The following is a 27,282-nucleotide window of genomic DNA, read 5'->3' as shown; positions in this document are numbered from 1 at the left end:
TGAACTTCCACTACAGACAAAAGTAAGCTGTAATGATAGAAATGAGACCTGTGGCTGCAGGAGTCAGGTGTGTGAATAAGATCAACTGGGCATCACTTTCTGGGGTGATGGTTCTGCTCTGTGTCTCGATAGGGGTCTCGGTTTCATAGTTGTGTGCATCTGTCAAAAGTTATCCACTGGTACGTGGAAGATTTATGTGTTTCACTATATGTACATTTTACCTTAAAAAAGGAATCATGGCCGGGCACGGTGGCTCAAGCCTGTAATCCCAGCACTTTGGGAGGCCGAGACGGGCGGATCACGAGGTCAGGAGATCGAGACCATCCTGGCTAACCCAGTGAAACCCCGTCTCTACTAAAAAATACAAAAAACTAGCCGGGCGAGGTGGCGGGCACCTGTAGTCCCAGCTACTCGGGAGGCTGAGGCAGGAGAATGGCGTAAACCCGGGAGGTGGAGGTTGTAGTGAGCCGAGATCTGGCCACTGCACTCCAGCCTGGGCGACAGAGCGAGACTCCGTCTCAAAAAAAAAAAAAAAAAAGGAATCATAAGCGAATGTAAAATGCTAGGTAACGATAGGTTGAGGTACACTGATGTCTGTAACTTTGAAATATGTCACAAAAATAAGATCGATGGACAAGAGGGATGGCAGACAAGATAAACTGAGTGATGCAAAATGTTAATTACAAGTCTACGTGCTGAGAATATGGATGTTCACTACACGAAGTTTTAAATTTTTTTGTATGTTTGAAATTTTTCTTAATTAGATGTTGGTGAAAAAAATTAAAGAAACAGGAACAACAACAAAAGCCTCTTTAGTGGTTCCCCATTGCTTTACAAGATAAGTTCAAGCCCCTTAGTCTGCTGACATGTTCTTTCTGCCCTAGACCACCAGGTTCCTGTCATCTCCAAACATGGAGAAAGGCCAGGAGGTACATATGCCAGTGCCTGCACATGACGTTCCTCAGTCTAAACTGCCTGCCTTCCACCATGTGAATTCCCACTCATCCTCGAGCAAGTGCTAAGTTACCCATCGCTGGTGATCCCCTCCTCTCAGGAGGCTGCCCGCATCTGTGGCCCCGTCTCCCTGCCCACTCTCGGCTCTGCAGCACAGCTTCCATCTCCTGCCCCTGGGCTCTCCTAGAGCTTCTGTCATTCCGCTGGTCCAGGATAGCGCATGTCATTCTCAACCACAGCGGGTGGTGTTTATCTTTTTAGCTTCTGCTAGACTGGGCTTCCTGTGTGTCCCTGACACCTCCATGCAAGTTTGCTGGCATGAGGACTGCGGAGCAAACACTCAGCTTTGCTTTCTGCCTTCTCTGTCACACCTCCCTGTGAAGGCTAGAGTGATACTTTTGATTGGCGAAGCCAGGGTGAGCCTGCTGATCCTCCGGGCCACATTACTGGTGGGATCGTGGCATGACCTGCTGCTTTAACCTGGAACCCCAAAGCAGTGCGAGAGCCAGGGCCCACCGTGTTGCTAGCTAGGGAAGTGTGCACTCTTATAGTAGGTGAACTCTGTGTCTGCTCTGTAAGCCCAGTTTTCCCTCACATGAGCTCTGGGATGATTTTCGTGAGAAGGGAGAGGGGAGAGAAGTAACAGGTAGCTTCCGTGTGGCCTCAGGCCATGTCCTCTAACTAGTACACAGAAGCCCTGCTCTTGAGGGTGCTGCCGTACTTTAGCCTCTTCATCAAGCAGATGCCTTACCTTTGATCTTTCTCTGGCTCCTTGCATCTGTTCTCAGTTGGTAAAGAACCTGGAGGGGAGGAGGAGCTGGGAGGGGTGTTATTAGCACTCCCAGATCACCCTCACTGGCCTATTGGTCAGAAAACTCTTGATAAACTAACACAAGGAACCAAATGGGGACAAGGGCACTGCTGGCTGGGGAAAGAGGCCATTCGCTGCTTTCCTTTCTCCTGTCCCCAGAAGGAGAGTCTTCCTTCTGTGTTCCTTAAGGATCCCCTGGGCAGTATCTACTCCATTGCTCTGGCTAGGTGCTTTACCCTCTCCGTCGTTATCTGTAGACCTTTCCCAAGCTTCTGAGTGCTCAAAGCTAGAGTTTTACTGATAGCTCTTTCAAGAGGTACTACTTGGAGCCTTGGGTGGTACGAAATGGATGTCTTCACGGTGAGCCTTGTGTCTGCTCCAAGTGCAAACCCTCCATGCACTGCAGAGACACCATAAAGAGAGGAGCACTACCTGAACTTCTCCTTCGGGGTCTAAAGGTGAAACTTGCTTTGCAGCACCCAGCATTTTACTGTACTGATTCCTTTCTTTGGATCACCACCTCCTGGATTTAGCAGCCCATATGCTGGGCTCACTCAGCTATACACTGCTTGTTCATAACTACTGTGGGTTCACAGGGCTGAAACGCTGCCTCATTTTTCTTAATCAGAAAAAAATTATTTTGAAAATGTTAGAATCAAATTGGTCACATTTTTACCCCAAGATGGCATTTTTTTAAGGCCAAAGCATGCAGTTCTTAAACACTGAGGCAAGACTAAAAACCCCTCTTTCTAAAGAGATACAGACATTCTGTTACCGATGTGTCTGGGTTGCATACATAGGCTATCAGGAGATGTCCCCAAGTGTGAAGTGTGAACGCCCTCACTTACAGTTCACAGGGTTAAAGGGGACGGTACTGACTATGATCAGTTGGTTGACTGTAACTTTGAGTATTAGTTCCCTCCAAGTGTAGCCTGTTGATCCCCGTTTTTTTGTTTGTTTGTTTGTTTTTTATACTTTAAGTTCTGGGATGCATGTGCAGAATGTGCAGGTTTGTTACATAGGTATACACGTGCCATGGTAGTTTGCTGCACCCATCAACCCGTCACCTACATTAGGGATTTCTCCTAATGCTATCCCTCCCCTAACCCCCCACCCCCTGACAGGCCCCGGTGTGTGATGTTCCCCTCCCTGTGCCCATGTGTTCTCATTGTTCAGCACAGTGTCAATGTTCATCTGTGTTGTAGCACGCGCCAGCATTTCCTTCCTTTTTATGGCCGAATGTTCCATTGTGTGGCTAGACCACATTTTGTCTATCCATTGACCCTCTCGGGTTTTTGAAGAAAACATTTCTCTTCCATTTTCACTGTGTTTACAGTCATTGTCTTCAAGTATCTGGGCCCTCTCATGATCCCTTTCTGTTATGGACTAAATGTTTGTGTCTCCTGAAAATTCATGTGTTGAAACCCTAACCCCCAATAGGATGTATTTGGAGGGTGGGGCCTTTGGGTTACATGAGGTCTTGAAGGTGGGGTCTTTGTGATGGGATTAGTTCTAAGAAGAGATACCTGAGAGTTCTCTTCTTTGGACCTATTTCCACATTCATTTCAGCTTTCATAATATGTAAACAAATAGGATGTTTCAGATGTGAGGAACAGCTCCCCGGCTCTGGTGTTCTGTGATGTGAAGAGACCCACTTGCTCCCTCAGACTCCCCTTCCCCAAACACATATCTGGGAACACGGCGTGAACATGGCTTTTCTCCCAGATGACCACCTTGCTGGTATCTCGGGAGCCTGACATAAGACAAGGAGAGTTTTAAGGGTCTGTATCAGATTGGAAGGGGATACCCATTGTATTACCTAGAGGGAGGGCATTCTCATCCCTGTGGTAGGGGATGGATAAAATCTGGGCCTTGGAGACTTTCTGGAACAGTGAGGAGTACCCTTCCCAGTGGCTAGCATAGGCAACCATGTTTTGGTAGATTTTTCAGTTCACTTTGACTTGGTAACTATGGGGCATTTGAAGCAAGTTTTTTCTTCTCTTCGTTTATTCATTTTTTAAAACGTTGTTTTTATTTTGTACTTTGGCCATTTTTTTAGATAATGAAAGTACATTTCTAAAATATCTAAAAGCCCTTGGTGTGTCTATTAGAAGAGTCTAGAACACTTATAGATGTCTTTAAATACTTGAACATCTCCCCTTAGCAGTTATAATCTTCCTACCATTACGTTACTCTCCAGGCCCTTGGCAACCAGGTGGGTCAGGCACTCACTGTGAGCCCAGGTTGTGCTGCTGTCAGAGAAGGGCAGCTCCGTGTGGTGTATCCCCGCCTCCTGCAGATGTATGGCTGTGTAGGAATCAAGGCTGCCATGTATGTGTATAGCAGTGTCTTTTGTCTCTGAGATGCCGAGGGTCTGACACTTTCATTGATTGCAGGGCTTATTCACAAATTTCTCACTGAGGTCATGCCTCCTTTCTACAGGGCCTCTGTAGCTATGGTGGTTGCTATAGCTAGAGAGGTTCCTGTAGCTATGAGACCTGCTATGGCGGTGGTCACTATTGCTACAGTGACGTTCCCTATTGCTATGGTGTGGCTATAGCAACGGCAGCAGTCTCTAGAGTTATGGCAGTCCATACAGCTACCTATATGCATAGGTATCTATACTCAAAGCAAATTGCAGCATGTGATGCACTGTGCAGGGAGGTTTCTGGTGTACTAGAAAGCTACTGTAGTCCCTTTGGCATATAATTGTGAACTCAGAAGGCAGGTGGGAATACAAAACATACTGAACCTGAAGAGTCTGCCAGTGACCTGTGAAATAGCTTCTTTGAGTTCTCTCTCCAGTTGTGGGAAAGAGGGGTGGATAGATTTGCATGGGGCTTGCAGAGTTAAAACTTCTTAAAATTTACATGAAAAACACTTGTTGTTTCATGATCCAGGAAGAATCACTAGTAATATTTCTGACTGCATGCTTGGAATACTTTTTCTATGCATAAGCATATGTTTGTAAATATTTGTGATTTTTTTTTTTTAATAAAAATGGGATCATGCCATCCTGAAACCATTTTTTAAATTCAATAATACACTGAATATCATTCTCTGTCATTAAAGGGTATTCTAAAATATTATATCAATGGTTATATTATATTATGATATACCATAATTTATTTAACCAGGACCCTATTTTTGTACAGAGATTCCCCCCAGCTTTTTGTTACTCTACACAGTGCTGTGATGAACATTGTCTAGCCAAATGTGCACAACCCTAATTCTTTCTGTCAGATAACTTCCTAGAAGTCAAATGGCTGGGTCACAGAAAGCAGACCCTTCTAAAGATGTGACGCTTTGAGTGGTACTGCTGAATGGTATTCCATTAAGTTTGTGCCAACCTCCATTTCCACCACTAGTAAGTAAACAGGTGCCTGTTTTCTCAAATTACCACCTCCACTGGGCATTATAGTTTTGTTATCTTTGCAGATTTGTTCAGAGCAAAATGCTATCCTGTTTAAATATGCATTTCTTTGAATCTAAAAGGAGGTGAAACACTTTTTCAATATCTTATTAGACACTCTTAAAATATTTTGTGAATTGCCTGTTTGTGTCCTTTGCCCATTTTTTTTTTTTACTGGGGTCTGCATATTTTCTCATTTCTGCATATTTCTGCATATTTTCTCATATATTTTAAGGACTCCTTTTACATTAGAGATTAGGAAGCCCTTATATATTCCATAAACATTTTATTTATTCATTCATCAGTTGATGAACCTTTGGGTTGTTCATAGCTTTTATGGATACTGCGATGAACATGTGTGTGCAAATGTTTATGTGGACATATGTTTTCAGTTATGTTGGGTATATACCTAGAAGTGGAATTGTTAGGTCATGCTGTAACTCCGTGTTTAACTTCTTAAGGAGCAACCAAACTGTTGTCCATAGCAGCTGCACCATTTTACATGCCTGCTAGCAATGTTCAGGGGTTCCAATTTCTTCACATCCTTACCAACACTCCTTCCTTTCTTCCCCTCTCTCCCTTCCCCTTGTCTTCTTTCCTTTTTCTTTTTTTGGATTACAGTTATCCTAGTGGATATGAGATGGTGTCTCATTATGGTTTTGGTTTGCATTTCCCCAATGACCAGCAGTGTTGAGCGTCTTTTCATGTGTTTATTGGCCATTTGTATGTCTCTTTGGAGAAAAAATTCACTTCCTTTGCCCATTTTTAGATTGAATGATTTGCCTTTTTATTATTGAGCTGACGGGGTTCTTTATATATTCTCAATACCAGCTCCTTATCAGATATGTATTTTGCAAATATTTTCTCCTATTCTGTGGGTTGTCATTCTACTTTCTTGATGATGTCCTTTGAAGCACACAGGTTTTTAATTTTGACAAAGCCCAATTAATTTTACTTTTGTTGCTTGCACTTTTAGTACTGAAGTTTTTACTTCTGATCTGATCTTTTCCGTTTTGAGTTTCCGGCTTTAGGATCATATTTAGAAATCATTTTTACCCCAAGATAATAGAAATTCCTTACCCCTAAATTTTTCTATAGTGCTTTATGCCTTCATCCACGTTATCTTTACTGGGAACTGACCTTCATGGATGGCATTGGGTTGGATAATTTTATGTTATGCCCATGACTCATCACCAACACCATCTTTTGCACAGTGTGCATTTTGTAGAGTAACTGGGTTCAGTCTGTGCCTAGAGGAAGTAAGCAGAGCTCAGTAGCCCAACATGGCTCAAAGCCATGACCTCGGCTTGGCTAGCTCCAGTGGCCTGTGTGATTGACTTCAGGCTCACGTAGTGAGAAAGGACAGAAGGATCTAAGATGACTGGCCATTTTTTCTTCCAGATGTTTCTTAGCCTCACAGTAGTTTCCGTTCACATGCCCATCTGAGAAGACTTGCCCACAGGATGGGATCACTTTTTTTGAGGAGGAAGAGAAGCACATTTTTGCCATCTTCTTAGGATAAGACCTCCTACAATCACAAATGGTCAGATAGTTAGGAGCTGCTGGAGCTGTGGACTATTGAGCTTTGAGTCTTTTTGAAAGGCTGGGAAAGTCACCCTTCTCTCCATTTGTCCCTGGGGGGAAATTAGGAAGGGGTTTGACGTGTTTATCTTTCTTATCACAGCCTGTTGCTCAGCAGTCTCGTGATGTTAAGTTGCTGGGAATCCTTGTGGCCAAGTACTCCTAAGGGAAAGGAGACCTGAGAACACTGTTTCCTTCTGCCTTGAGGTGAAAGAATAGGTTGAATAACTCAGAGTCCAGAAAAATAGAAGTCTAGTGACATGAACACATTAGCAGAGGATGCTATCACAACAGCCACCTCCAGCACAGCGGCGGGGACCTCTCTGTTGATCTGGCTGCACACAGTGACCCCCATCTTCCTGTTTGTTATGCTTTCTCCAACAGCAATGATTGTGTGTGTTTATTTTTTGTTTTTGTTTTTTTTAATGCTTTGTTAATAACCATTCATATCCAATCAGGGATCTTTATACAATACACAGAGCTCGGGGATTCAGCCTTAGGTGGGAACATAACAAACCTCATTTTCCCCAAGAATCTTTTTTTTCCAATAGGCTTTATTTTTTAGAGCAGTTTCAGTTTCACAGAAAAATAGAGAGGAAGGTACAGAGAGTTCTCATATTCCCCCTACCCCCACGTGTGCACAGCCTCCCCAGCTATCAATACCGCACCCCCCAACCCTGACAGAGTGGTACAGTTTTACAATCCACGAACCTCCATTCCTCCTGACTCTTTGAATGGTGAAGGAAACGTTGGAGCTCATTTGCCTTCACTATGCCAGGACGGTTTCCCCTGAGAACCCCGGGCTCTGGGAACACAGTCTCCCTCCATTAATGAGCATTCGGCCCTGAGAAGAGGGTGGGATGAATGGTGAACTCAGCGCTAATTAAGGTACTGAAATGGCACCAGTGGCTTCTCAGCGAGTAGCTGTCTGGGGAAGGGTTGTGTGCGTGTGTGTGTGCGTGTGTGCATTTAACTCTGCAGTTCTATCATGATTTGTGTGACCACCACCATAGTCAATATACAGAACAGTCTGTCACCACAAGGTTGCTTCCTGTTGCTCATTTATAATCCTAGCTAACTCCCTCCCTCCCAGCTCTCACCAGCCCCTGCCAGCATTCATTTGTTCTCCATCTCTGTGATACTTCAGATCCTTTTGAATTTCAAAATAGTGGATAAGGGATTGTGAGCCTACATTTGTTTATGTTCCAAGAGCGACTTCAGCTGTAGTTGAGGCAGTGGCTACGTCAGAGACCCGTGGCGGTGGCATTGAGGTCAGGCTCTCCTGGCACAGCACCCCACCCCCCGACTTATGGTGAGGCCACTATGTGCAGCCGCACCACTGGGAGCAAAGAGGTGAAATACAATACTGTGCCTACAGAGCCCGGCACGCAAGGCCTGCTCAGGGCAAGGTGGCTGCCATTTTAATAATAAAAAGTTCCACCTGGTGGCCTGGGCTTTGCAGGTGGTAGGCATAAGAAAGCAGGCCTCACTGCCGTCCAGTAGAAGCCTACGGGTGATCCACGAGTTGGGGTCTTGTCGCATACGTGGGATTGGAAGGGCTAGCACTGCCATCCAGCTCACCGAGGCCTGAGCTCGAGCCTGAGCTGACTGGTCGCTGGCACTAAGTGCTTTTGTCTTTTCTCCAGGTGATGGTCGGTACGGCAGCGATGACGACCCTGGATCTGGTGGGTTTCTGACTCCTGAGGCTCCTGTTGGCCATGTGAAAGGAAAATGAATCTCAGGACCCCAAAATCACTAAGCCAAGGGAAAAGTCAATCTAGAAACTGCATCAGGCAAACGTGCCTCCTATTCTATTCCTAAATAAGATAGCTACAAAGTTGGAAAAAGCTGCATACCTCCCTCACAATTTGCCTGCAGGGAAATTTCTTATGGGCCTCAATATCTTTACCCTGAAACTGTTCTGTGAATTTCACCCTGGCTGATCTTTACAGAGGGAGACAGGGCCGTCCCTCTGCTCAACACTCCCCCCCCCCCCAGACAAATGCATATCTGATTGCTTCCTCTGCCCAATTGCTTACGTAAAAATGCAGATTCACTGAGCCAGATGAAATTGTGTATTCAGTGAAAGGCTGGTCAAGGACTCAAAAGAATGCAACCTTTTGTCTCTTTCTCTTATCTCCCTATGACCGGGAAGCACCCCACCTCCACCCCTGCTTTGTGTTGTCCCGCCTTTCCGCATCAAACCGATGTACATCTTACACATTTGATTGATGTCTCATGTCTCCCTAAATGTATAAAACCAGCTGTGCCCCCGCCACCTTGGCACATGTCGCCAGGACCTCCTGAGGCTGTATCATGGGTGTGTTGTTAACCTTGGCAAAATAAAGTGTCCTTTTTTTTTTTTTTTTTCCGCTTTGTCGCCCAGGCTGGAGTGCAGTGGCATGATGTCAACTCACCGCAAGCTCTGCCTCCCGGGTTCACGCCACTCTCCTGCCTCAGCCTCCCAAGTAGCTGGGACTACAGGCGCCCACCACCATGCCTGGCTAATTTTTTTTTTTTTTTTTTTTTTTTTTTTTTTTTTTTTTTTGGTAGACATGGGGTTTCACCGTATTAGCCAGGATGGTCTCAATCTCCTGACCTTGTGATCCGCCCACCTCAGCCTCCCAAAGTGCTGGATTACAGGCATGATCCACCGTGCCTGGCCTGGCAAAATAAAGTTTCTAAATTGATTGAGGCCTGTCTCAGATATTTCATAGCAACTATGAGGAGACACAGTGCTGGCCCACTCTGGCCTCAGAGTTGGCCATCCCCCTGAACGTTTCCAATAGATAATCGTGAGGCCAATAGAGGGGTGTAGCCATTTGAAGAAATGAAGCATGAAGATTGGGGTGCCGGGGGAAGTAGCCCAGTGGGAAGCCTGCAGGGCCTCAGTCACAGAAAGCACTGCACCATTTCCATGTCTCCCTTTCAAGCTCCTCAAAAGTGAAGTCCTTACAGAAAATGAGAAGTCCTAGGCAAATCCAAGGGGCACCATGTCTTTGTAATGCATTAGATCTGTGTGGCATGGCCCTCTCCTGCTGGCTTGGGGGTTGTGGGCATCTGAATGAACTTAGTTTGGTGCTAGAGGAAAAGCAGGCTCCCGGGCTGCTCCCTGGGGTGCTTTGGCTCTGACCTCACCTGTCCTCATTTCTCCCCCTTCTCCATACAGGCACGGTGGCAGAGACCGGCACCATTGCGGGGGTGGTCAGCGCCCTGGCCATGGCCCTCATTGGTGCCGTCTCCAGCTACATCTCCTACCAGCAGAAGAAGTTCTGCTTCAGCATTCAGCGTAAGTGCAGCCGCCCACTCATGGCTGGGAACCGGCCGGCAAGGTCTGTGGAGGGAAAGGGTCCAGGACAGATCCAGATCCCTCCACAGCCTGCCTGAGACCCACTCCCAAGCAGACTTCCTGGGACGGGGGTGGAGGCTACAGTTTTGGAAATCCCTGGGGACAGATCTAGGCTGAATTAAAGTGTAAACCACCCTGCAAGAGCAGATGGGGCTGGCCCTGATGACCTTCACCTTCCCAGGGCCCCAGCTCCCAGGGGTACTTCTGTGGGGACAGAGCTCAGTGACCATTGTGATGTTTCCTTCACGTAGAATGGGAGGGACCCTGGACTGCACCCATAGCTTCAGACCTCAGCCAAGGGGATGAGGGCCTTTGGAGGCCCTACGTCAGTAGCTCCCTCCCATGCTGCTGGCTCCCTCAGGAGCAGAGGGCAGCGGTTCCTGGGGGTTTGCAAAACACGGCCCTTATTGCTCTGGCAGTGCCCCCATCACATCCTGAGAAGTCACTGCCTGGTGCTCTTCCCCCCACGCGCCACAAACTAAACTAAACGGAATCATGAATTGCTCCAAAGAAGTAGGAATGTGAGAGAAAGAATGCCGTGGTTCCCCCCACCACGCCCACCACCCTTTACTAGGTTTTTAAAAGACATTTTTCATCTCATGCTGTAGCTGTGAGTCTGCAAGTTATGGATTAATGGAATAGTTACAAATGGAATCCTGTCTTCACCCATCAGCGCCCCACATCAGCGAGCCCTGTGGCGATGCTGTTGTGGGAACGAGAAGACCTCGCTCATCCCTTTTATAAGCACAGATTGATGCTCTGTCACTGTTTGCTGAGTGGAGCATGTCTCCAGTTCAAGGCTGGAGATTTTCAGTTCAAGCAACAGAATGTGACTCAGCTGTAGCTTGTCTCTTTCCACTCCTTGGCCCCTTTGATGCGAGGGGAAGCTTAGAAACAGCCCACGTGGCTCTTTCCCTGCCCTTGCCGTGGTCCTCTGCCCTTAAATCTAGCCTGAACTGAGCTTCCCAGAAAACTAACCTGGGTCCCAAGATGCTTTGCTGAAGTCTCCAACTGCTTATTCATCTGACCATCATATTTGTTTCCTTCACTCTTGTAGAACATTCTTGACCAGGGCGACACACACAGCATGCACAGCAGTACTGTAGGAACACATTGACATGTCAGTGCACAGCCTGCAAAACTGTTCATGGCCACCCTGCTTGAGATCCCACTGACCCACCGTGGATCAGGAAGCTTGACTGTAGAGTGGCGTGAGCAGGGAGTGGGTCAGACAGAGTCCAGGGCTGGGGACTGGATGGTTTTTAGAGTTATCCCTTTCCCTCAACTCAAAAGTCAAGGAATCTTCTAACTGGTGAAAAAGATGGGAATCCAACCTTCTCAATGCGTGGACACTGATATTTAGATGGAGACACTGGGCGAGAGGATCGAGTTGCACTTAGTGTGGCGGGGGCAGTTTTTCATCAGCCTCCTGGGCTGTGCCTGGAACAACGAGCCCAGGGCAACCAGGTACATAGTCACAGCCCTTAATCTCTGACCTTGTTCTTATTGCATTTGGCAAAAAAGTAGAAGCCGCCTAATACAGGGGGTTTCTGTCCAAGAGGCTCCAAGGCTGTCCTCTGTGGGCTCTCCCTCCGGCAGGTGGATTGGAATGAGATGGGAATTCTGGGACACATGGCCTTCCCCGTGGTCAGGGATCCTCATTTGAAACTGCTTTTTGGGCTGGGATCTCTCCATGCTCGTCTCCCCTCCCTGTTTTAGGGGAGGGAGCAAGGACCTGGCCAGGGACACTTCGGGAGAACAACTGAGAGCATCGTGCTTGCCAGGAGAGGAGTCAAGATTTTGGATAAGCATCCAGGTTCTCAAGATGGTCTCTTGGGAAAAGATAAAAGCCCAGATTTGGATTAAACCAGGCCTGTAGGAAAAAGTTAGAACTGACTGAGAGAAAAGTATCTTTCCTGTATGATTGATTAAACTAGTTGGTAACTAAAATGACATTGAACAAATATTTATTATTAAAATAAATCCTACACCCAGAGATGCCCTCAAAATGGAGGCCACAGTGGCAGGGGAGGTCCTGGTGGCTGGCTAGAGGTCTTCTCCTGTTTGGACCTTTGCTGGAGAGCGTTTTTGGCTGGAAGCACCATGTCAGATACATTTTGGCCTTGATTTTCTGATGATTTCCCCTTCTAGGTGGTTGGAGTGGCAAGGAGGCTTGGTTTGTAGCAACAAAGTAGTTGTGAGCTCTTTGAACAAAAAGGCTAATGCCCCAGGAGCCAAAAGGGCTCACTGGTGAAGTTTGCCAAAGCTGTATGAGTTCACTGGGGCTGCCAGAACAAGAGTCACAAACTGAGTGGCTCAAAACAATAGAAGTTGATTCTCTCCCAGTTCCAGGGGACTCCGGGTGTTCCCTGGCTTGTGGCTGTATCACTCCAATCTCGCTTTATATCCTAAATCCAGAATGACCTCATCTTAACAGCCTTAACTTAATCACACCTGCAAAGACCCTGTTCCTAAATAAGGCCACGTTCACAGGTTCCAGGAATGAGGACTCGCAGATCTTTTTTGGCATGGGGCGGGGCATCCTTCACTATAGCATCATTAGCCTAATGGTGAGATGCGACAGTCCACAGTTTTCAAATCCATGCCCGTTACAAAACTGGGTGAGATGGCCAGGCCAAAGGATGGCTTTGAGACTTTAAAAAGCATGCTGGGTAAAAGAAACTACTTAAACTACAGGTCTGTAGTTCCTAGTAAGAGCAGCCTCCCAGGCATCGTGCGCTTGCCACCCACCTGCCATTGCCTCTCTTCCGGGCTCTGCACGTGGGTGAAAAGCCAGCCCTGTAACTCGGCCTGGCAAGGGCAGGGCCATGGACGGGGAGAGTTCTTGGGCTGAGCAGACAGGGTGGCCGGCCTGGGCCCTCTCCTGCTGGGCCCTCAGTTTCCCCATCAAGGGTATCTCAACTTCCTGCTCTGGAATTAAAAAGTCAGAGGCTGGCTTGAGGCTGCTCAGGTGTCAGTAGGAACAGAGAGAGAAAAATAGGTTGATTTCTAAAGCACAAAGTGAACATCTTGATTGTATCTGTCTTATTAAAATGGAAGGAAAATACGTTATTTTCATGCTTATTTCCTAAAACGGGCCAGTGTGAGGTTTTGCAAAGTGAATCAGCAGGCAAAGCGGGGCAGCTCCCAGGAACCCCGTCGGCCCAGTGTGTCCATCTTGGATTTCACTGCCCTTCCCCTCCAACCTTCCTTCTGCCATGGCACCTTCCTGTGTGGCTGTCTCCCCAAGCTAGAGGCTGGGAGTCCTCCTGTCCCCCCACCTCATGTCAGTGCATTCCCCAGTCCTGGGATTTGTGCCAGCTACGTAGGTCTCCTCTTGAGCCACACCTCCCTATCACCATTGCCATGGCCCCTGCCAGGACAGAGCCAAGGTCTTCCCCTCATCTTCCATCCAGAAGGTTCCATAGACCTTTGTGCCTGTCCAGTCTCCTCCACACCTCACTCTCCTCCAGGGGGACCTGTTTTAAAATGCGTGGATCCCCCTTATGCTTCCTGCTGCCCTCAAGGTCCTGGCTGAGCCCCTGAGTTTGGCATTGGAAGCCCTTCATGGTTTGGTCCCAACCACATCCTTTCCCCTCCATAGACCTTTCACTTCCCGAGGGCGCCATGTGCTCTCCATCCTGGGCCTCCGCTGTTGCCCCTCCTGACCTAGCTCCTCTCGCCCAGCAGGCCTGGAGCAGCCTCTCCCGGCCTGTGGTCCCACAGCGCCCCCTGCTGACCTCACCTGGTGCTCATGGGGCGGGATTGGGCCGGTTGGTTACTGTGTCGTCTGCGACTCCCAGCTGGCCTTGCCGCCTCAGTGATCAGGAGTCTGGACCGTCCATTCCGTGGTGGGGCTGCGTGTACATCATGTCCCTGGCACCTGGCCCGGGCCAGAATCAGGAGGGGTCCCGCAGACGTTTGTGGGGTGGCTAAGCACACTGAGAAGCTGGGGGTTGGGCTTCCTGTCCCCACTCTTTCCCTTGAGTCTCAGCCACTGCCACATGGAGATGGCGGTAGAGGGGGCAGGGGTGCAGAACACAAAGCCCTGGGGAGACAGCAGGAGGTGGCTGCGAGGAAGGCCTGTCCCCGCCACTGCTGGGGACCCTTGGCTTCCCTTGCCTTTGCCCTCGGTGTGGAAAGCCCGCATGTTTGCTGTCGGGAGCGCTCTCACTCCAGGGTTCTAAGCTTTGTGTCTTGCCTTCAGATGCAGCAGAAGGTCAAGGTAATGCTGCTTTGCCTTCCTCACTTTCCTTTTGCTTCAGCCTTCATGCTTACTCATTTGCCCCCTGTTCTGGCGCTTCCTTGCCACTCTTCTCCCTCCTGCTTCCCTGGCACTCACCGACGTGGCTATAACTGGGACCATCTTTAGCTTGCCCTGATGCGTGTGAGAGGATGCCACCTGCCAGGCGCTGTGTCCCCAGGCTGGATGTTGCGGGAGCCGGGGGAGAGTTGAGGTGCCGTGGTGAGGGCTCACTTGTCCACTGGTGGTCGTGCCTGCGGAGCACATAGAGAGCCACCCACAGGCAGGAAACGATCCAGCGCCCACTGGGGTGGCAGCTGGCAGTGATCACGAGGTTCAGAGTGTGTCTCCTGGCTTCCACCTGTCAGCTGGGAAGGTGCACCTGGGGCAGCTTCCACTGCACTCATCACCTGCCCCGCTCTGCGTGGGGCTGGCCACACCTGCCAAAGAGCAGTGCCTGCATTTGTCACAGGCCCATTTGGCTCCCACCTCGAGCCCAGCAGCCACCGGGGCAGGCAGGTGGCGGGCATACTTGTTTAGGCAAGGAGCCTGTAGCCCAGGACGATGGCTTGGGTTGCACTGGTGCCTGGTCGGTCGGTCGGTCGGTCGGTCGGTCGGTTGGTTGGTTGGAACCATGCCCCGGTTTTCCCACAGACCCGGGGCTGAAGGGTTCCAGTCCCTGTGCTATGCAGGGATGAGACACAGACTCGACTCTGCAAGCAGCAGCAGGAGTGGGGTCCACTCTAAGAACTTGAACACTGGCGCTTGCTGGCTGAAGGGGATGCTTGGTACCGTCCCCAAACCCCTCTTGTAAATAGGTGTGGAGAAAGCCTAGATAACCAACTAGACTGAAGCAGCTGTTGGCGGGCCGGCCCCTCCAAGCTCGGGTGGACACAGCAGTTATTCCTGTGTTAAGCCAGTTGGCCTCTCTGCACGGGTATTGCTGGGAGGCTGCATGTGGGCAGGAGGCTTTGCTGCATCTCCACGGTGCCCTGCATCCATCAATCACTCATAGCAATTGGCTCCCTGGCCCCTGGGCCGCACATGGACCTGTGGATGGTGCTGAGCCCTGCCATCGGGCACCCCCTTCACTGGGCGGAGCTGCCGTCTTGACGTGGTGGCGGCTGCCCTGTGAGGATGGAGCACCAGAAGCCTTTGCTGCATGTTATTGTTATTTCTGAGGACGGCGATGAGAACTCCTGGACAGTGAATTCCTGGACAAACAGTTTTCGTCTGGATAAGGATGTTCACGTGGCCCAGGGTGCAGGGTTTCGAGCTCCCTAGGGCAGCTGTGCTGCTTTTTTAGCTGCAGAGGGCTTGGTCAGGCATTCTCAGCCACGGTTGGGGACCCGTAGGTCCTGTGCGCGTCACTCACTCTGCCCTTTCCCCTTTGCAGAGGGTCTCAACGCAGACTACGTGAAGGGAGAGAACCTGGAAGCCGTGGTGTGTGAGGAACCCCAAGGTGAGGACTTTGTACTCACTGTCCCTTGCTGACACTTTCCTAGTTGGTCCCAGCACTGAGCAGAACCGTGCTAGAGAAGCAGGGAAGCACAGAGACCTCTGCTTCTAGAATGTCCGGCCAGAGCAAAAGCCTGCCCTGATCAGCCTGCCTCCCAGTTTTCATGAGCCAAAGATGCTGGGGTGACAGCCAGGGCCATCTGCTGCCATGCCCGTGACTTCTGGGCATTGCTGCTGCTCAGCCCCTGCCCTTGATTCGTGTGAGCCCGAGCCCCAGGCACCTCTGCTCCCCATCAGCGAAAACAATTACATTCTGAACAGAGCCATGGGGAAGCTTTTAACCTAGACCTAGAACTTTTCCCTTTGCAAATTGCCACAGGCAAGAGGGAACTTGGTTAAAACCCAGACCCTATTGTCAACACCTGTGCCCCTCCCTCCCCCTTCTGTGGCCATCAAGCACTTTCTGGATTCAGGAGCTGTTGGCAATTTGAGGTCGCATAAGTTCAGGCCACAGGCCTAGAGTGCCCAACTGCTCGAGGCAGATATGACCTGTGCCCACGGGATGCCAATGAGGAGGTCCAGAAAGGCTTGCTGAGGTCGGGGAGCAGGCCGGCTTCCCAGCAGCCAAGGCCTGGTGGCGCAGGCAGGGAGACTCGGACAGCTCAGGCAAGTGTTGCCACTGGAACTACAGTGCAGTAGCTGCAGGGACTGGGCCTGGGAGACCAGGAGGAGCTCAGCCTGTGTGGTATGTACTGGGGAGCCGGGTGCCCTACAGCACTGCTGAAGACCGGTGGCAGTGCCGCACCAAATTACCTAAAATAGGCCTGGGTTCAGATGTGGAAAAATGGACTCCACTGTCGCATCCACTGTCGTGAGCTTTGCCGCAGTTAGCCGCCATGAGGCCGACATCTGTGTGGACAGGTACTACGTTGAGCACTTTATTTAAAATAATCCTTCCAGCAGTGCTGGCAGGAACATGCTCATTTTTTAGGCGAGGAGATGGAGGCTGAGCTGTTTCCGGGGCCTATCTAGCTTTCTCTTTATCTCCCCTTGACCCGCCCAAAACTCCCAGGCTCAGGATAGTCCTGACTGGGGACAGGGAGTGGGTCCCAGAGGGAAAGTTGTGCAGGCAGGGCTAAGCGGCCCCCCACAGGACACAAAGGGAAACCTAGTTCTGTTCCCAGCACCTGCTTGCTGCTGTATTTGCTGCTTCCGTGCAAGACAGAGCAGAATTCCTTCTGACGGGCCTCTTCTTCCCCTAGTGAAATACTCCGCGTTGCACACGCAGTCTGCAGAGCCGCCACCACCCGAACCAGCCAGGATCTGAGGGCCCTGTCCAGCTGTAGGCGTGCACAGTGGTGCCACCGCTTGTCACCCGGCTCCCCCCTTCTCCCCACCCTTCATTTGGACCCACAGCTGCTGTGCTGCTCTGTGTCGTCGGCTCCTTGTTGGTCTAAGTTTTCCGGACGAGCTCTGGGGGTTTGTGAGTTTGGTTTCTCTGCCCTGCCGCAGGTGCTCTGAGACTTGGTGCCGAAATTCAAGAGCCAGCTCTGATAGAAAGCCAGCACCAGCCTCGGGAACTGCTGAGCCACCAACTCCCAAAGCCAGCCTGCCTCCAGCTTTACTGAGCACAGGATGTGGGGGCCAAGAGGATGCTGGGGCTGGATGACATGTATGCTTAGGGGACAAGACTTTGAACCCATGGGACTGTGACCCCTGCACACTGGAGTGGCTCATTGTGGCAGGTTTCTGCCAATAGCCCCTGACGGTGACCTCAAGGAGCTGCAGGTGGGGAACTCAGCCTGCACCCACTTCACTTGGAGCCCCTGCAAGGAGCGAACCAGTCAGCACCAAGTAACACCACGCGCACGCAGCACCCAGGATGATGGTTCCACTTCGGTCTTCCCCATCCCGGGTTTTATGTTGCTGGGCTTCCGGAGAGCCGGTCCAAGTGGAGACTTTCAGTTATTTAAGTGCAGACATGTATCTCATGATAGTCCTGCCCTGCGAGTTTAGAAATCCTCTGGATAAGTATGAAGCAATTCCTAGGCCTGTTTCCCATCTGATTCCATAGGGGACTGGATGTGGCCTTAGGGGTGACATGATCAAGGTCTTTAGGAATCATTTCTGCATTGGAGATGAGTTTTATCCTGTGTTGGGGAGAGGTGCGCACCCTCCACCCTGTATCTATTCCTATTTTGGTAGCAAGAGCTACCGATGTCAAGAACGAGCATCAAAGCCAGAATCATGCTTGTTGTTTGCTTAAAAATGTAATTGGGGGCGGCGGGGGAGGAGAGGGGAAAGACACGTTTGCTTGGTTTAGTGAAACACACGTGACTTTATAGCTCTGTGGTCAGCCTACCTGTCTGTTCTGAGGGAGAGTGCGTGGGAGGGAACCCATGCTCACCGTGGCAAACACCGGAACCCCATGACTAGCCCCTCACCTGGCATGGAGCTGCCTGGTTTGGGCTGGAGCAGAGCTGGTTTCCCAGAATGTTCCTTTGGCTCACATGTGGTTCTGTCCCGGTGAGCTCTGTTGTCAGAGGCTCACGGGACAGAACCACATGCTAGGGTCTAGAGCCCCTGTCTACTGATGATCAGTTTGCCATGTCAGAAAGCACTTCTGAAAGCAGATATGAGTCACCGGACAGGCAGGATCTTACAAAACTCACGGGCCTCTTTGGTCTGCAGGATGGCCCCACGTGTTCCATAGGCTGTCCACTGAGCGGGATTGTCTGCTGAGCGGGATGAGCCAACTCCAGTTTCTTAAGGAAACCACTGGAATCTGTAGCCCCCACATGCATCTGTCTAACGCATGCCTCGTGTCTGTTCTGCAAACATGCCTGTCGTGGAGGGTAATCAGTTGTAGCACTGTGTCTCCAGGCTGCCTCGTGAGGCCATTCCCAGTGCGTGCCTGTGGGCTCCTTACCACCCCTTTTCCTGCTCAGCCCTGTAATCCCTGACAGACCTGGACTGTGTGGCTGAAGGGGGACCTGCAGCACTGCAGAAATGTCTCTGCGTGGTGCCGTGAAGGAAAGAAACCTTGGCCTGGTCTCAAGAAGCCTCCAGTGCTTCAGGAAGTTAGTGAGGGTGGAGTGGCTTGCAGGATTGGCCTGTTTCCAGGGCCTCCCACACTTATTGGCCAGATTGTGAATTTTGTCAGGCTTGTCCCTCCCTGACACATCAAGAGCTGATGGTCCCACCCTCTGGCTGGTGCTGGGCTGGAGGTGGCTATGGGGGCTTTTGGCATGCATGGCCTGTCGCCACCTGGACAGCGTGACCTCAGGGGTTGTCCACCTTATCTTTATGGTGAGGCCTATCGGATGGCAAAGTCCTTGAAACCCTAGAGCTGTGATGTAGAATATGTACTGTCCGTGAAACCACGTTCGCAGTAGCACCGACTGCAGTTGAGACCCATTTTGCTCTCCCTTACCCACCCGGGTGCTTTCTGCACAAAGCCTGGAGCCTGGCACTCAAGCCCACCGGTGGCGGCTCCTAGTGCCTGGACATGCCTGGAAGACCCCTCAGCCTTCTGTTTGCAGAACGTTCATTTCAGGAGCTTCTCCTTCCCACATACATCTTAACTTGCTCGACACTGCCACCTGCAGAAGCCTCGCGGGCTCTAGTCACCGTGTGTCTAGCTGAAGTTTGAACTGGCCAGCATGGACCTGTCCCAGGTGAGAGGGGAGACACGGTGGACTGGAAGGACTGGTTGAAAGTGGCTAATTTCTATCAGCTTAACTTGGCAGAGAAAATTTGTAACAACTCTGAGCACATGCTGGGTGAAGTCACAGCTCAAGGAAAGATAAAGATGGGCAGAAGGAGGTGTGAGTGGCTTCTGGGGTGGGACCCAGAGGGGAGGCTCTGGGACAGTGGCTGGGGTTCAGTGCCGGGGCCCTGAGGAAGAAATGGAGACTGATCTCAAAATTCTAGAATTCCCTGTACATCTGTTCATGTGCTTGTGTCCAGGTGCGAGTTGTAAACTGTCTCGTGTTTGCATTAAATAAAATGGCACCAAGCAGATCCTTGTCTTCTGATGGTGTTAAGGCACGCCCTTGGTCAAGTGTTGCTACTTTTCCCTAAAGTAATTTATGATGCAGAGCTGACCTCCCCCCGCCCCCAGCCGAAGGTTTTTCTCTAGAAGCTTGCATTTACCCTTCAGTGACTAGCTCAGTGTCAGGACTTCCAAGAGTGGCCCCTCACTGTACAAGCAGCTAAGGCCAGGGGATGTGGAGCGACCAATGTCCTGGGGTTACAGAGGGCAGAGGCAGGAGCAGAGTGCTGCGGGGCCGCTCCCAGGCTACATGGGTTGCCGAGTCCGGGGCTGCCCAGTTGGGGTCTGGAAGCAGCAGAGTCCCAGGCTCGCAAATCCCAAATCGACTGCTCTGCCGCCTTCAAAGCAGGCTAGTAACCAGTGGAGGTTCCAGTTACGTGCAGTTGTTTCAACCAGAAAGCTGAGTGAGAAAGGGACCCTGCACTTCGTCACTTGTTGCAACCTCATGGAGAGTGGCCTGTTTGGGATAAAGTCTGTCCTTCTCATCAGCTGGCATCTTAGCTTCAAATTGAGAAGACATTTCAGGGCATTTCACCAACCTGGGTTTTAACATGGAGGCCGGTTGTTTCATTCTGTTTTGCCAACCTTTGCTTCTAGTGAAACAGCACCAGGTCCTCTCAAACCTGAGAGCACCAGGTACCTCTCCTGTGCAGAGTCCTGCGTGGCTAGCGGGGGCCTGGTGCAGCGGCCCTCCTGGCCTTGCTTGCTGCCCTGATCTCACTGCTGGGGAAGGCTGAGTGGCAAGCAGCCCCCTGGGCATCCTCTGTGCCTAATAAATACCGGGCGCTCTGGCTCACTCAGTAGTGACGTGTGTGGAGAAGGACAGGGACCCCATACCCTTCACAAGAAGACCGACACACACAGGACACCAAGGGTGCTGCAAATTCATCCAGGCCTTTTTAGCCCTGAAAAGGTGACCACTCCTCTGGGGTGGGGGCAGTTTGGGGCCTTAGAGAGCACTGTGCTTGCGCACGAAGGACCGCCTCATCGCGCTGACTCTCAGGTGTCTCCAGACCTTTCTCCAAGTCGTCCACATTTTCTCAAGGTTAGAGCTGAGGGCATTTCTGACTTCACAGTCAGTATTTCCTGTTTCAGCCAAAATACGCAAGCCCCATGACACATTTATGATTTAGTGAATGAATTAAATCACATAAAGGTACTTCACATATATTAACTGTGCTTGACACACAGTCAACATTCAATCCATGTGATTTTATTACTGATTTTCCTCAAAGGAAAAATCTGAGATACTTAAAAAAGACCAGGGAGCAAACATAAGATCATTTTAATTACAGATTGAAATACAGTGCAACAGATGAGACAAATACAATACTGTACCAGTTTTTAAAAACCCGAACCGTAAAGGTTTCGCATTCTAGTACACATAAAACAAAAATTGCTTGGATAACAAAACTATACTTCAAGATGTTTTAGAAACAGTTCTGCACTAGGAACATACAAAGGGAAATGACCCGTTGTGCTTCTTTAAAATGGAATAGGAGTCTGTAGGGTCCTGCTGACGGAGCCCCCCAGCCTCCGCCAGGTGAGGTGCACAGGGCCCACTCCAGGCACCAGCTCCCCACAACTTGGCTTCTCTGGTTTGTCGAAGGCATCATCCAGTCCACACTATGTTTAATGGTCCTGGTCAGCCAGGGGATTACATATGTCTGGGAAGAAAATGGGAAATGTCCCCATTAAAAAAAAAAAAATCAGTATATCTATAATCCAGTTTATCCATTCATAAATAACGTTCAGATATGTTAGGAACATAAAAGCTAATGTCGAATATGATTTAGCAACAAATCCCACATGTGATAAAAATGGAGAATTGATTTTAGGTTATCAAATTACCTTGAATAAATCTCTCTGCTATCTTATAGAAGGATAATTTTCAGTAAGAATCTGGAGGTTCCCAGTTTTTTTTTTTTTTTAAATCCATTCTCTATTAAAAAACCCTTAACATATTTTCAAAAATAAGGTCAATTTGTAGGACTTTGTCTGGAATCCAGTCATTTGAAAACAGCCAGCTAACATTGTTACGCAGTCACGCTGGGGTTTGACCTTAGGAGCCGCTGCAGCCGCCTCTGCCTCTAAAGGCTGAATTCCTGCAGCCCGTGGTGGGGTGGGGGGAAGTTGCAGCAACGGGCACAGCATGAGGGAGGGGCATGGCCTGCTGGGGCAGGACCCAGGTGTGCAATAATCATCTGTGGCATGTCACACAGAGGAGCTCAGAGCTATGGCGCGCAAGTGGATTGAATCACTGGGTGGTAAATTAATTCCTGCGAGGACTGATGGAGTCACAGAGCTCAAAGTCAGTCAGTAAAGGTTCAGGAGCGGGAAGAGGGCTGACCAGCTGTGGTCGGCTCTGGGAAGGGAAAACCAAGGGAAGTGCGTGCTATGCTTTTCCAAACCAAAGCCACAGCACAGTGGCTGCTTTCAAATATTAACAGGCAGCCATGTGAGTAAGCTGAGCTGAAGGAACTGTGATAAAATGAGAAATGATTCCATACAGGCAAATAACATAAGAGCAGACTTGCTTTGATCCTGGCAGCTGGCAGCGGTAAAGTGGTGGTGGGAAGCATGGCCAGACAGCCCAGGAGCGAGTGACAGGCAGCGCTCCTTGAAGGAGCGAGAGGCCAGCACCTGTGCACAGCTGCCAGAGGCTTCGGTTTACCCTCAGCGGGGCTGGAAGACTGAGCATGGCCGCTTGGTGCTGTCCCCATGAATGGGCTGAGCCGCCCCAAGAGGTGAGTACCAGAGTGAGGTGAGGACAGAACACGTTGTCCTTGAAATGACCATGTTCAAATCCCATTTCAAATGCACCACAGAAAAATGAGCATGAGGTTTGTTGGAAAATAATTTCTCCCACAGTACAGTTGAGCTGATCTCTCCTCAGGTGACTATTCTAAACGTAAAAAAGGACATAGGAAAATAAAGGCCTGTTTCTCTTCTCTAAAAATACCTTGTATGTACACAACAGTAATTGTTACAGGAGGACCCCATGCATGAAGAGAACTGTGGAACAGAGGGCAGTGGTCTGTCTTCTCCCCAAGTACTTCATTCAAAACAGTTTTCAAGTTGTGGCCAAGAGCTGAGGGAAGCCATGGGGCTGGCAATGCGTCTTGAAGTGAATGGTGTTTGTTGTTACTGAAGGATTTAACTTGGAAAGAAATGGCGCACAGCTTTCTTGAACCTCAGTACTGCAATCCATTCACTTAGTTTCTCCCAAGCTGCCTGGACACTAGAAGTTGCTTCACAGGGTGGATGTGACAGACGGCTCCCCTGTGAAACCGCTGACAGGAGGGTAACGGGCTGTTCACAAAACAAAAAGCACTTGCCAACAGTGGGAGCTGTCACCTAGCCACACAAATGGTCCCTGGGCCTAATCCTAAAAGACAAGATCACAAGCTACAGCCATAACGGTGATGGCCAGGCCCCTTTCCTGAGCCGCTGGCAGACAGTGGGGCAGCAGGCTGGCCTCGCTCGTCAGACTGAGGTGTGGACGGAGGTGGCGGAGTGGGAGGGCGAGGAGCCCCGCTCAGATGAGGATGAGACAGCACGTGTGGCCACCTCCCGCTGTAGGCCCTCCACACGCTTCTGCAGCTCCGCCCTGACGGCCAGCAGCTCCTTGAGATTCTGGTGAATGGGCATCTGGAGGGAACAGAGACAAAGCTGCATTATCAGGCCATCCTCCTACCACAGCATTTCCACATGGAGATGCTGTTGGCTTCAGGAGTTTTTCACCACCCAGACTCCTAGAGTGGCCAAAGTCTCCTGAGGCGTTGACTCATCTCGCGTCAGGTGGACAATGGGACCCCATTCCATGAGCTTTGGCTGCCACTGAGGCTGTCGTGCAGCTCCGGAGGCTGAGCTGCTGAGCCGGGATGAAAAGGCACCATGGGGAGGCTCCCACAGTTTCTCAGAAGACAAGCAGGCGCGGGGACACTGCGCACCACGGATCAACCAAGGGCACCGTGTGCAGACTCGGCGCAAGCAGTGTCCTAAAGACTGTGCGTCAGAAATGTTTACACGCAGACCCCTTTCCAGCATCTCCATTATCTCTGTATTTTTGCATTTTTATAAATAGCTCTGCTGACTGAAAATCCTTCTGTGAAATCAGCACTTTCTACAACTTGAAGCTGTGTTTCCATCAACCGGAGCAGGATCTGCCAGAAGCCCCCTGGAGCGGGCGGTGCCGGTGGGGGTGGGGAGCCTCCCCAAGGGACCAGGCCCTTGCTCCTTGCTCAGCATCACCGCAATGCCTCACCCTAATTAGCTTTTCTCTTTTAAACCCATCAACTGCGGGACAGGGGTGAATATAAACAAGAAAGGTTTTCCTGGGGCATATGGGACATCCAGTCCTGCTATTTTATAGTCATAGCACCCCACCCACTCGCCTAAGAAGCCGTCCCCAGCAGCTACTAGGGTGCGAGACATCCAAGACCCAGCTTTCCTCGCCTGGAGCTCTTTGGCTGGGGGCAAGGCTGACCAGAGCCTCAGACTGGGGCTGAGGGAGAAACAGGGTGGTGTCTGGGGAGCTCTCCAGCCTTCCCTGGTCCCTGATCCCGTGTGTAAACAGCAGCCACAGGGCTGGCTCCTAAGCCTCAGTTAACACCTTCCAGGGGCTTCTTCCCCCTGCCCTGAGAGGGGCCTCAAGGCCCTCTGCAGTCTGGTTCCAGCCTGGCCCTCTGGCTCACCTTTCACCAGGTCCTGCCCCCACTCCCTCAAAGACTGAGCTGTACCACCGTGTGTGCCAACGGTGATCAGCCCTCCTGGAGAGAGGGGGGAGACGGAAGGAGGATGAAAGCAAGACTGCAAGACAGCAGCCAGGTCCCTCTAATAACAGGGTGCTCAGTAACCAGCACCCAGTGGGCTGAGAACAAATGGCCCCCTTGGGCAGGTCACAGGAAGAAGAGAGGGGACAGGAGTGGAGTGTGATGGCAAAGGCAGATCCCAGAGGCCTCTGGGAGGTGGCACCAGCTCCTCTCTTACCCTTAGGACCCATCTGGTGTATTTTCCTGTCTGTAGGATCATTTAATTCTGATCAGATAAGGGAAGGCCTTGCAATCAAGCTCCCATTATCCATCTACAGGCATGTGGCCTCAGCAAGAAGCAAGACACGCAGGGAAATACACCACTGACACACACCCAGGGCAGAGGCCCAGCACTGCTCAAACGCACTGCTATCACTTCTTCACCAGCTGTTTGCATCTTTTCTCACATATTTCTTTTTCTTTTTTTTTTTTTTTTTTGAGGCGGAGTGCAGTCTCACTCTCTCTCCCAGGCTGGAGGCACGATCTCAGCTCACTGCAACCTCCACCTCCCAAATTCAAGCGATTCTCCTGCCTCAGCCTCCTGAGCAGCTGGGATTACAGGTGCCCGCCACCACTGTGTCTAATTTTTATATTTTTAATAGAGATGGGGTTTCACTATGTTGGCCAGGCTAGTCTCGAACTCCTGACCTCAAGTGATCTGCCCACCTTGGCCTCCCAAAGTGCTGGGATTACAGGCATAAGCCACCGCGCCGGCCTACTCACATATGTTCATTTGCAACAAATCAAGGGCATGCCTGAAGGAATAGAAAACTCGGAGGCTTAAACAGAGGATTGCGTTAGAGAAAATTCCCATCTAAGGGCCAGTCATGTTTGCCCCATGGGTGCTAGCATCACAAGACATAAGGCAAGACAGTCCCAAAGGAAACAGGATGCCCATGGGCCTTCCACACCCAGCCATCCTCTGAAGGATGCCCAGAGAACCCCTTTCTCGGCAGCCAATTGAGCTACTGCCTTCTCAGAGAAAAGAGGCCCAACAGGCTTGCATCTCCCCTGCTGTTTACCCCCGTACTCCCTCCCCTCCCCTCTCTTCCTCCTCCTCTCTGCCCCACCTGGCTCCTCAGGCCCTGTCACTGGACACCCACACCAGCCACTGATCTCTGCCTGTCTTCACTGCACTCCCCAACCCCCATTCCCATCCACCTCGATGCTGCCAGAGTGAGCTTTCTAGAACACACACTTGGCTTTGTCATGCAAACCCTGGGATGGTTCCCACAAACCCTGGAATGAAGTCCAAACTCCAACCTACCTCCCCAGCGTCCATCATCACCAAGGCCCAGCCCATTCCCCAACACACTGTTGTCCACACCTAGGAGGTGTCCGACACATGCCTATTGCATATAGGATAACAAGCTGTGGCCCATGTACTCTTTCTTGGTTCTCTCTTCTGTGTAGCACAGTGGAGGGAGAATGCAAAAAGCAGGACCACCCACCTATTACCCTCCGAGCACAGTGCACTTGGAATGGATTCACTTCCTGATCAATAATCCCCTGTGAGGTCCCAGCAAGGCTCAGGACCCTGCCGCAGATCAGGCGGTGAGTCACTGCAGAGACGGGATCTGACCCCGTCGGGGGCATCCTTCCACAACTACACGCACTGGGCAGCAAGATCTCAACCAAGTCACTGCTTGTCTGGCCCTTCCCTCATTCTCTGCATCGTGGAATTGCTGGGAGTGTTAACTGGGGTCATGTGTGCACACAGCCCACCGGCACACAAGAGGACTGCAGCTTACAGGCGCTTTTGCTGTGGTTTCCATCATCATCATTGCAGGTGACTTCACTTACGTGTGTGAGAATCTGGCCACATCTGGGAACAGATCTGTCACGCAGTTTGTAGGTTTTAGGAAAGATCTGTTCCCTGCCTCATGTGGGGGGCAAGCATCTGAGCCTGGGTGTGCCCCTGTGGGACCCCACTCTAACCCTCTCTGCTGCTCAGCATGTCTTCACCTCTGCAACCTGCTGCACAAGGGAGAGCATGGCGGGGGCACGGGGGCCTCCTGCAGTAATCGAGAGGCTCCGTTTAGCCAAAGGCACTTCAGATCAGGCATAGTTCTGTTGGATTTTCTGCTAATGTTAATGACATTCCACCAACCACCTGGTCCTTTGAGTCACCAAGAATATTACCTGGTAACCCTGTGTGATTTAAATAACACAGTGACTTCTGACACTCTGTAGCCCGTCTTCCCTGTTGCTAAAACAGATGAAATAGAAGCCACCCAGGACGGAAAAACTCAGCAAAATGCCTAAGCAGAAATACACACCAGTGAAGAGGAAGGTGCTGGAAGGGGGATGTAGGCTTTGGTTCCCAAGTTGACCACTGACTGGCAAGAAGTGCTTGATGGGCCCCTGTGTTTAGCATCTTAAATAATGCACCTGAGGTCAGAAAGGAGAGCAGTGCTGGACCTGGACTCCAGTGACAGGGCAGCAGGTCACCCTGCACATAGACGTCTTGGGCTGAAAGCCAGGACAGAAGATGCTAATGGGACCAGCAACCTCTCATGCTCACTGATAGTTTCTGGGCACATGGGCCATTTCAAAGACAGCTCGCCTTCAAACTCAATTCTCATTTGGGGAAGGATTCAATCTAA

General features: G+C 50.5%; 2 protein-coding genes across 14 annotated transcripts in view; one reads left to right on the top strand and one right to left on the bottom strand.

The window, feature by feature from the left end:
- The window catches only part of CD99L2 (CD99 molecule like 2), a 130,334-nt gene extending 110,503 nt beyond the window's left edge, over positions 1-19,831 (top strand). For 2 of the 5 annotated variants that reach the window (XM_005594822.5, XM_005594819.5), the window contains 5 exons: positions 8,405-8,443; positions 9,928-10,047; positions 14,315-14,332; positions 15,747-15,812; positions 17,071-19,831. In XM_005594822.5, coding sequence (XP_005594879.1) covers positions 8,405-8,443; positions 9,928-10,047; positions 14,315-14,332; positions 15,747-15,812; positions 17,071-17,135 — 308 coding nt within the window. In that variant the 3' untranslated portion in view covers positions 17,136-19,831. Of the gene's footprint in view, positions 1-8,404; positions 8,444-9,927; positions 10,048-11,826; positions 12,058-14,314; positions 14,333-15,746; positions 15,813-17,070 lie in introns of those variants that run through there. The other 3 variants (XM_005594823.3, XM_005594820.3, XM_005594821.4) reach the window with 2 other exon arrangements.
- Positions 19,832-21,132: 1,301 nt separating this feature from the next.
- MTMR1 (myotubularin related protein 1) overlaps positions 21,133-27,282 on the bottom strand; it is a 77,898-nt gene continuing 71,748 nt past the window's right edge. For 7 of the 9 annotated variants that reach the window (XM_045383186.2, XM_045383184.2, XM_045383188.2 and 4 more), the window contains one exon: positions 21,133-23,513. In XM_045383186.2, the coding sequence (XP_045239121.1) occupies positions 23,349-23,513 (165 nt within the window). In that variant the 3' untranslated portion in view covers positions 21,133-23,348. The remainder of the gene's footprint in view (positions 23,514-27,282) is intronic. The other 2 variants (XR_006695051.1, XR_012429794.1) reach the window with 1 other exon arrangement.

Source organism: Macaca fascicularis, chromosome X (genome assembly GCF_037993035.2).
Source record: "Macaca fascicularis isolate 582-1 chromosome X, T2T-MFA8v1.1".
NCBI classification, from domain to species: domain Eukaryota; kingdom Metazoa; phylum Chordata; class Mammalia; order Primates; family Cercopithecidae; genus Macaca; species Macaca fascicularis.
This window is presented reverse-complemented; position numbering and strand designations above follow the sequence as displayed.